The sequence below is a fragment of the Eurosta solidaginis genome, chromosome 1 (assembly GCF_040869045.1).
Source record: "Eurosta solidaginis isolate ZX-2024a chromosome 1, ASM4086904v1, whole genome shotgun sequence".
Classification (NCBI taxonomy): Eukaryota; Metazoa; Arthropoda; class Insecta; order Diptera; family Tephritidae; genus Eurosta; species Eurosta solidaginis.
Window position 1 is genome coordinate 53,501,258 of NC_090319.1, and position 10,276 is coordinate 53,511,533.

Here is a 10,276-nt window from a genome sequence, read left to right on the forward strand (position 1 = left end):
GTAAAGCTATATAATCCCTACAGTGAAAGCAAATTTAGATATATCAGAATACAGCCTGCTCCTTTCTGTGCTTTCGAAAAAGAGCTAATAATTAACGATTTCTTTATTGTGTATTTTCTGCCAGCCTTAATGCCTGTCATGATACTTGGAGCTAATATCACTGCTTAAAATTAATAATATAAGAGGTTTCCTCTGGACATTTTTGAAGCTACGCTCAGAACTAGTACCGAGGCTAAAAATTTGCCCCATTCTTGTAAAATAAATACATTAACACGTACTTGATTTCTCAATTTATTGTATATTACATAGAGCAAAGTCCTTCCTAAAAAGTCACGAAAGCTTTTATCCATCTCATAGGAAGCAATGGAATTTTCATGAAAATAAACAACTTCGTCTGACTCTGTCATCGAGTCGTCTAAAGGGTTAAGCTTTATTAATTTCTTTATTCCATTAGTTCATTTATAAATTGACTGAAAGTCTTTGTTCAAAAAAACCTACCATTATTCTCTAATAGTTCAATACTCAATTAGAAAATTAAAACTTTAAATTTACTAAAATCGTAAGGCAGGACCCATGTGACCAAGCTTAGATTGTCGTGATTCACTTTTGCCTCAGAAACTCTAAAACTGCGCGATACACAAACATATAAGTATACCGTTAGGTATTGAATTAAGGTGAAGTGACAAGCCCACCCAAAAGTACTGTGAATTTAAAGCTACGCAAAACGCCTTCCATTGATTCAAACATTGAAAAACTTCATACATTTGTTCAGTAACTTCAAATAAATCATACATAATCTGTCCTTAGGGGCCGGTGTTTAAAATCTACACAAAGGGGTACTCCATGACAATTTTGCCATTAATTTGATTATACTTTTGCCGTGGTGTGATGATCTTTAATCAATGTTTTGTTTGTTTTATATGAAATGAAAGTAACCCCCCGGAGGTTTTAGGGAATGTTATCGATATTGGTGGTCCTTTTCTGGATAAATATCTGGTATGTTCTGCTAAAAAGCACCACCAATGTACTAGCCCGACAATCTCTGGAATGATTAATATGACCATATCAAACAAAGTCACTCTCCGGAGGTTTTAGGGAATGTTATCGATATTGGTGGTCTTTTTCTGGATAAATATCTGGTATGTTCCGGTAACAAGCACCACCAATGTACTAGCTCGACAATCTCTAGAATGATTAATATGACCTATCAAACCCTCTACGCAAACTGCCCAACCCACTCCCTGGTCCCTGTGGAACTTGTGGTCGCCAGAGCCTCGCCTGCTTAATATATGTACAATACATTCATATTCGTTAGACGATTCCCCTCGCGTAGGTGAGCTATAAAGTTTTATATTGTGCTTATCAAACCCTTGAATCCCATCCCTCATCAACCCGCTCCTCTATCGGTCAGCACATTTTATTGAATTTGAAATTCGACGCACTTTTTCTTCCAAGCAGGAGCTTCTACTTAAAATGGACGAAATCGGAAATATTTCCTATAAATAAAATTGTTCGATATTCAATACCGAATGTTGTCTACATAGAGTTGGAAATATTTCCGTAAAACGAAAAATAAAAATGGGCGTTGCAACGCCTACTAACGTGTATTTAAAAATACAGAAATTGGTTTTGAGACGAATTTGACGCAATATCTCAGTAACTTATAAAGGCAAAATACTAATAATTAAGAGACACAATCTTTTAAGGACGATTTAAAATACCTGTTGGGAAAAAAAATCAATACGATATGTTTGATAGCAATTTTTATTTAAATTATTATTAGCGCTTCAAAAAATTATAGTTGAAACAAGAAAATTTTCCCAATGAATTAAAAATCAAAGGCAAAACTGTTTTCTAAATATTATTGACATGGATTGCTATGAAATATAAAAATTACAGTTTGAACAGCAAGTATCTGTAACATCCTCTCCCCCGTTAAAATTTCACGGATTTTAACCAACCACATCTAACGTTGCTAATTTGGTTACAGGCCACTTAAATATTCCATATTTTGTTTTTACGGTAGCACATCTAACATTTCCATCTGTTGCTTGCATTACAGATTGAACGATCCCCTTTGGCCAATTATATCGAGGCAAATTCGGATCTACTATAATGACAACATCATCAATTTTAATTGGGTCAACCATTTGAAACCATTTACTCAGACGAGTTAAAGTTGGTAAATATTCTTGACTCCAACGCTTCCAGAAAATATCAGCAAAGTATTGTACCTTTCGCCAGTTCTTTCGCAAGTTGCAATCGTCCTCAGAAAACTTGCCTAAGGGTTTATTACCGCTGGAAGATCCAAGCAAGAAATGATTTGGAGTTAAGACTTCATCTTCTGTGTTTTCCAAATCTACGTAAGTCAGTGGTCTAGAATTTATAAAGCGCTCACATTCCAAAAGCGCAGAATACAAAGTATCTTCTCTAAAATTATGATTTGGTATGACGTTGTAAAGTACTTTCTTCACGGATTGTATTAAACGCTCCCAACTTCCACCCATATGTGCTGCTGCTGGTGGATTAAAATGCCATGTTGTTGATGAAGTAACAAACTTTTCAGATATCTGTTCAAAATCTAATTCACGAACTGCTTTCTTTAATTCAGTTTCAGCGCCATGAAAGTTTGTAACATTGTCGCAATGAATCTCGATCGGTATACCTCTTCTCGCAATGGTGCTTGTTGTCATATCTCTTGCGATCTCGAATGTGAATTGCCCTCACAGTGAGGCAAGTGAATAAGACACTCCATCGTTTTTCTTGATGGCGAGCAACTTTGACTGAGAATGAGCCTTTTGACAGATATTCCGAGGAATAGATGGATGAGTATTACTAACTTTTATTTGTCATCCCTGAGGGATTAACAATTTTTTCGGAACAACAATTAGGAACAATTTACTGAAACCATTATAAATTGAAAGAAAAAACATAGAGCCGAATTGATTCCAAAAACCAACTCCAAATTATCAGAAAATGATTTCAAAGAAGTCCCGTAGTTAATTCAAAGCAGACAAGAAGATATCCCGAAAAGTTTCGATAATAGTCCGCGGAAGCAAGTAGCACTACCCCGTTTTTCATAATGACCTTGATCTATATATATATGACCTAGATATCAAATACAATTCTGCCGTCGTAATAAAGAATGTGGGTATCTACATTTTAACTGAAACTCAGACATTGAATATTACATGTTTGCATCTGCACTTTTTTTAACAACAACTGTTAAAGACTAACTTGATATGATTTGGATTTATTTAAATTTTATTAGAACCTAGGAAGCAATATCAACAGCGAAAATAATATGAGCCTTGAAATCCAGCGGTGGTTCAATCTTGCAAAAAAAAAAAAAATGATTGAAACAAGATTCTGCCATTTGTTATGAGTTAGGTACGGCGAGGCAGGCATAACAGCCCTAGCTAAGCGAGAGTAAATGATGTTGTTTGTCCCGTAACACGGTGGAATGCTCCTATATCTTTTAGCTGATAATAGGAACACTACTCATTCGAACGTACACTGGGTTTACTATACATGCTTGGATGTATCCCCCCAAATTTTGTCCACATTTAACATTAGCAATGACATAGAATGAAGTAGACGTTTCAATGTTTTTTAGTTTTCAATAAGCAGCCGACTCAGTTAAACTTACAATGCAGCTCCTGCGCAATTTCACGACTTTAATAAATCTGATTGGTCTATCGACTGTTGATCAACGATTTGCTGAAATTTTTAAGAAAATGTGTGAAGCAAGTGTCGATGAGTACTCAATAAGCACTTTCATTTATACTCGTCACGAAAACGAAGCCTACGACGCTTTTAGAAGCTCGAAACAAAACTTGGATATAACGGCCATATTGCAAACACTTCACGCAAAAGACCCCGTTGCAGTTATGAACATTTACGAAAATACGTCTGTGGAAAATTATTCCCAAAAATTTAATCGGAACTTAATGAGCATTGTGCAGTTGACTCAAAATCCACGGAAAGATAAGAAGATGCTTCAAACTTTATGGAAACGGTTGCACTGGAACAGGCAGAGCTTTCTTGTATTGCTTTTCGATGACATAGCCAATGAGAATTACGTTAGTGCAATTCTGAGGTTCTGTGCTAAAGAAAAAGCAATAAATGTAATTGGATTGCAGCCTTACTTGGCAGTGTTTGAACGAAGCTATTGCACTTTGCGTCTGTTTCCGAAAGAGGAAGTAATCAAGCAGACCTTTGTTCAACGATATCAGAATTTATTTTATAATCAAATACAAAACATGCAGGGTTACCCACTCCGTGCTATTGGAATCAAGTCGCCACCAGAACTTTACCAATATACTACTAAGGATGGAGCTACAGTTCTTAGTGGATATGCGGCAAAAGCCGTCCGGGATTACGCACGTAGACACAATGCCACATTAGAATTTCAAATTGGAAATAATTTGAAAGCCAACATTTCGACGGGACTCGTAACTGTTTTACAAATTTACAATTCTGACATTGGTCCGATTCAATCATTAAACAGACTACATGGCATAGCACCTTTTTCGACTGTAATAAACTATGGCGATGCATGTCTAATGATACCAATGGAAACATCATTACCAAAGTTCTCGTATTATTATCTTATGATGCGTAAATCATTTGTGTTCTTATTTTGTTTTAGTGTTGTAATTATATCATGCATTTGGGCTTTAATACTCCGATGGAATTGTCCTCAGCATGTAAAATTTATCGATTATATTCTAAATTTGTATGTGTTTCAAGTTCTGCTGGGCGCCACTGCGTTTCAGCAGAGGCAAATTGTTGGCATTCAAAAGTTAATTAGCATCATCATTTCTTTTGCTGGTGTTGTATTTGGAACTGCTTATGTTGCTTACCTACAGAGTTTCACGATGGATGCTCCCACAGAGACTGAGGCAAAATCTATTGAAGATTTACTAAGACGTGGCATTAAAATAGCTATACCAGCAGTGGCAAAACCGTTGATGATGCGTGAAAAAAATTATCATAAATGTCTTCATAATTTTACTTTTTTCAATAATGATACTGAGCTTTTTTTGCTTCGAGACAGCTTTGATACGCGTTATGCTTTTGTTAAATCAAACATGTGGCCGTTACTGGAGGCACTGCAAAAGTATTTCTCAAAACCACTCTTTCGTTCATCGGATATTTGTTTTCATGAACGCTATCAACAGGTCTTTCATATGTCAGAAAACTCAATTTATCATCAAAGCCTCAATTACTTTATTTTGAAACTTCGTGAAGCTGGACTGATAGATCATTGGTGGCGCCACAGTTTTATAGAGTTGCTAGAGATGGATGTAATATCTTTGGAAGATCGAAATAAGCAAAGTGGGTTCCAGCCATTAAAGTTGAATGATTTGCGCTTGATATTTATCGGACTGGGCGTTATGTGGGTTTTGTGTATTTGCTGTTTTGTGTTGGAACTTTTTTGGATAAAAATTCAAAAGGCTATGATTTCATCTCTAAAATATGTGAAAGTAAAATATAGGCTTTATTGAGCTAAATTTGTTATTAAGAGGCGAGCGTAAGGTAAATTATATTTAATTTTAGGCCGGCTTATTTTCGACTTCGCGTCACTTTGAAATGATGAATTCCTTTTGTGTTCAATAGATGTTGCCATTATTTTGACTGTGGATGGAGAATACACCAATTCAAAGTGTGAACACACAGTAAGCGTTTCTGCAACTGAAAAGCCAAAACGACGCAATACGGAATGTGTACCGGCCTTTAGCTCTTCAAACATAAACAATTAGATGTTTTTGAAATTCGAAATAAAGTTTCTGAAATAGAAAAAAAGGTATTTCAAACTGTTTTTTTAGAATTCATGCAGATGGATGTAATATCCTTGGAAGATCGAAATAAGCAAAGTGGGTTCCAGCCGTTAAAGTTGAATGATTTGCGCTTGATATTTATCAGATTGTGCTTAATGTGGTCTTTGTAAATTTGTTGCTTTGTGTTTAAACTTTTTTTGGAGAAAAATTCAAAAAGTTCGGTTAACAGCTATACAAATTTTTAGGAATATCCGTAATATTAATAACAAGTAAGGAAGGTTAAGTTCGGGTGTAATCGAACATTACATACTCAGTTGAGAGCTATGGTGGCAACATAAGGGAAAATAACCATGTAGGAAAATGAACCGAGGGTAACCCTGGAATGTGTTTGTATGACATGTGTATCAAGTGAAAGGTATTAAAGAGTATTTTAAGAGGGAGTGGGCCATAGTTCTACAGGTGGACGCCATTTAGGGATATCGCCATAAAGGTGGATCAGGGTTGACTCTAGAATTTGTTTGTACGATATGGGTATCAAATGAAAGGTGTTAATGAGTATTTTAAAGGGGACTGATCCTTATTTCCACAGGTGGACGCCGTTTCGAGATATCGCCATAAAGGTGGACCAGGGGTGACCCTAGAATTTGTTTGTACGATATGGTTATCAAATGAAAGGTGTTAATGAGTATTTCAAAATGGCGTGGGGTTTAGTTCTACAGGTTGACGCCTTTTCGATATATCGCCATAAAGGTGGACCAGGGGTGACTCTAGAATGTGTTTGTACGATATGGGTATCAAATGAAAGGGGTTAATGAGCTTTTTAAAAGGGAGTGGGCCTTAGTTCTATAGGTGAACGCCTTTTCGAGATATCGCCATAAAGGTAGACCAGGGGTGACTCGAGAATGCGTTTGTACAATATGGGTATCAAACGAAAGGTGTTAATGAGTAGTTCTATAGGTGGACGCCTTTTCGAGATATCGCTATAAAGGTGGACCAGGGGTGACTCTAGAATGTGTTTGTACGATAAGGGTATCAAATTAAAGCTATTAATGAGGCTTTTAAAAGGGAGTGGTGGTAGTTGTATATGTGAAGGCGTTTTCCAGATATCGACCACAATATGGACCAGGGTGACCCAGAACATCATCTGTTGGATACCGCTAATTTATTTATATATCTAATACCACGAACAGTATTCCTGCCAATATTTCAAGGGTTTTTATTTCGCCCTGCAGAACTTTTTCATTTCATTCTACTTAATATGGTAGGTGTCACACCCATTTTACAAAGTTTTTTTCTAAAGTTATATTTTCCGTCAATAAACTAATCCAAATACCATGTTTCATCCCTTTTTTCGTATTTGGTATAGAATTATGGCATTTTTTTCGTTTTTCTTCATTTTCGATATCGAAAAAGTGGGCGTGGTCATAGTCCGATTTCGGCCATTTTTTATATCAATACAAAGTGAGTTCAGATAAGTACGTGAACTGAGCTTAGTAAAGATATATCGATTTTTGCTGAAGTTATCGTGTTAACGGCCGAGCGGAAGGACAGACGGTCGACTGTGTATAAAAACTGGGCGTGGCTTCAACCGATTTCGCCCCTTTTCACAGAAATAAGTTATCGTCCCAGAATCTAAGCCCCTACCAAATTTCACAAGGATTGGTAAATTTTCGTTCGACTTATGGCATTAAAAGTATCCTAGACAAATTAAATGAAAAAGGGCGGAGCCACGCCCATTTTGAAATTTTCATATCATTACTGGAGTTGAATGTTGACATAATTTACTTATATACTGTAAAGATATAAAATTTTTTGTTAAAATTTGACTTTACAAAAATTTTTTTTTTAAAAGTGGGCGTGGTCGTTCTCCGATTTTACTAATTTTGATTAAGCATACATGTAGTAATAGGAGTAACATTCCTGCCAACTTTCATCATGATATCTTCAACGACTGCCAAATTACAGCTTGCAAAACTTTTAAATTACCTTCTTTTAAAAGTGGGCGGTGCCACGCCCATTGTCCAAAATTTTACTAATTTTCTATTCTGCGTCATAAGTTCAACTCACCTACCAAGCTTCATTGCTTTATTCGTCTTTGGTAATGAATTATCGCATTTTTTATGGTTTTCGAAATTTTCGATATCGAAAAAGTGGGCGTGGTTATAGTCCGATATTGTTCCTTTTAAATAGCGATGTGAGATGAGTGCTCAGGAACCTACATACCAAATTTCATCAAGATACCTCAAAATTTACTCAAGTTATCGTGTTAACGGACGGACGGACGTACGGACGGGCGGACATGGATCAATCAAATTTTTTTTCGATCCTGATGATTTTGATATATGGAAGTCTATATCTATCTCGATTCCTTTATACCTGTACAACCAACCGTTATCCAATCAAAGTTAATATACTCTGTGAGCTCTGCTCAACTGAGTATAAAAAGTCTCGGTGCTTTTAGGAGGCAATTGTAATTGATGAAAAAAAAGATGTAATCACTTTAGTGTAAGCTTTACAAAGCCTATCTATTCTGTAAACCGGGGATAAAGAAATGCCGAGCACTATCAAGAGAATTTTAGAATCTACCATTCCCAGCTCGCTAGGCGTCCTTTAGATTCTTTGCAGCAATTCAAAATGCAGTATCTTTAACTGCCAAGAACAATATCGATCTCTTGGTAAGTATAATTGAAGGCAAACTCTCCACATGGTAACGTTTTGATTTTATTTAAAAAAATAAAAGGATGTGGATTTTGCAAAATTTTGAAGAAAAGGCTTCAAGTGGACGCTGTTAGTAGATTTTTTTCTTCATCGTAAGAAACGCGCCAAGCCTACTCCAACTTCTAAAAAATCTAGGTCCATATAGATAGGCATTATTGGATTGATTCCGTCAATTCTTAGCACGAACGAAGCTCTTAAGGCAGTATTAATAACTGTATAATAAAACCGTAAATTAATTATTTATTCAAGTACAATATAAAAAAGTTTTATTGCAATCTTTACAAGCTTATGCACATATAATTATAATAATAAATGGCACTCACTTATACTTAGTTTCAAATTATAAATTTTCTTGAAATAAACAATTTTAATAAACTATTTAACCCATTATTTTCTTAAAAAAAAAAATAAATGTAAGGCGCTATAACCTCCGAAGAGATCTAAGGCCGAGCTTCTCTTCCAATTTGCGTCGTGCTCCTCTTGATTTTCCCTACAAATTGGCCGGACGGGACCTACATGTTTTATGCCGACCCCGAACGGCATCTGCAAGGCAGATGAGTTTTCACTGAGAGCTTTTCATGGCAGAAATACACTCGGAGCGCTTGCCAGTCACTGCCGAGGGGCGACCCCGCTTAGAAAAAATTTCTTCTAATTGAAAAACCTTATTTCTAAAATTTTGATGTTGCTTTGCCCGGGAGTTGAACCCAGGGCATACGGTGTGATAGGCGGAGCACGCTACCATCACACCACGGTGGCCGCCCCATTATTATTTTCTTATTCACGCAAAAAAACTTTTTTTCGGTAGCAACTATTGAGTTTATCGGTGGTAGTGACTAGCGAACTAACAGGGTACACGGCGTTGCTCGGATTGGGCTGATACTAATCTAAAAAGAAGGTGTATTTTAACGCATTCCTTCCCATTACTCAAAGTCAAGCAATCAGTATATAAGATTTTATTGATCTTCTTCAAAATGTATCTCCTAATTTTTCTCATTGTTACCCTTTATAATTTCCCTATCTCTCCCTCTTCTTTTTTTGTACCCTCTACCACTCCTTCTTTTTCCTTAGATCCCTCATTCCTCTAATATATCATTCCTTGCTTTATTTTTAACACGCTTTTATTAGCTTGGCCTGTATGTAACGGAATATCTGAGCTTAATTTTCACCGATTTCTAGAAGTCTGATTAATTTGAAACTTTGCACACGTATCAAGGCTCGATGACAATGCATTAATGTGATGGTGTGGTGACATAAGATCAACGGCCATAAGGTCAATTGGCCTTATTACCACTTTGAATGGCCATAATTTTGATTGAAACTTTGCGCACTTATCAAGGCTCGATGACAATACATTAATGTGATGGTTTGGTGACATAAGGTCAACGGCCATAAGGTCAATTGGCCTTATTACCACTTTGAATGGCCATAAGTTTGATTGAAACTTTGCACACGTATCAAGGCTCGATGACAATGCATTAATGTGATAGTGTGGTGACATAAGGTCAACGGCCATAAGGTCAATTGGCCTTATTACCACTTTGAATGGTCATAAGTTTGATTGAAACTTTGCACACGTATCAAGGCTCGATGACAATGCAATAATGTGATGGTGGGGTGACATAAGGTTAACGATAGTTAATTGAGTTATTAATAAAATTTAATTAAATTTTTCGGGATCCTGCCATCTTCGCTGCTCTCGTCTATAATGCCAATGATCTGCCGACCCTTGGCAATTTCGGCGAAAGACCGCGTCCAGCCTCCCTGCGTCTTTGTCC

General features: G+C 36.4%; 1 protein-coding gene across 2 annotated transcripts; it reads left to right on the forward strand.

Moving 5' to 3' along the window:
* Positions 1-3,647: 3,647 nt before the first annotated feature.
* On the forward strand, positions 3,648-5,743 carry LOC137240218 (uncharacterized). Of its 2 annotated transcripts, none has more exons than XM_067766290.1 (2): positions 3,648-5,541; positions 5,623-5,743. In XM_067766290.1, the coding sequence occupies exon 1, from the start codon at positions 3,651-3,653 to the stop codon at positions 5,508-5,510; it is 1,860 nt and encodes a 619-aa protein (XP_067622391.1). In that variant the 5' UTR covers positions 3,648-3,650; the 3' UTR covers positions 5,511-5,541; positions 5,623-5,743. The 2 variants fall into 2 exon arrangements, with proteins under 2 accessions (XP_067622391.1, XP_067622328.1); XM_067766227.1 differs by having other exon boundaries at positions 3,648-5,489; positions 5,563-5,733.
* The last annotated feature ends 4,533 nt before the right edge of the window (positions 5,744-10,276 follow it).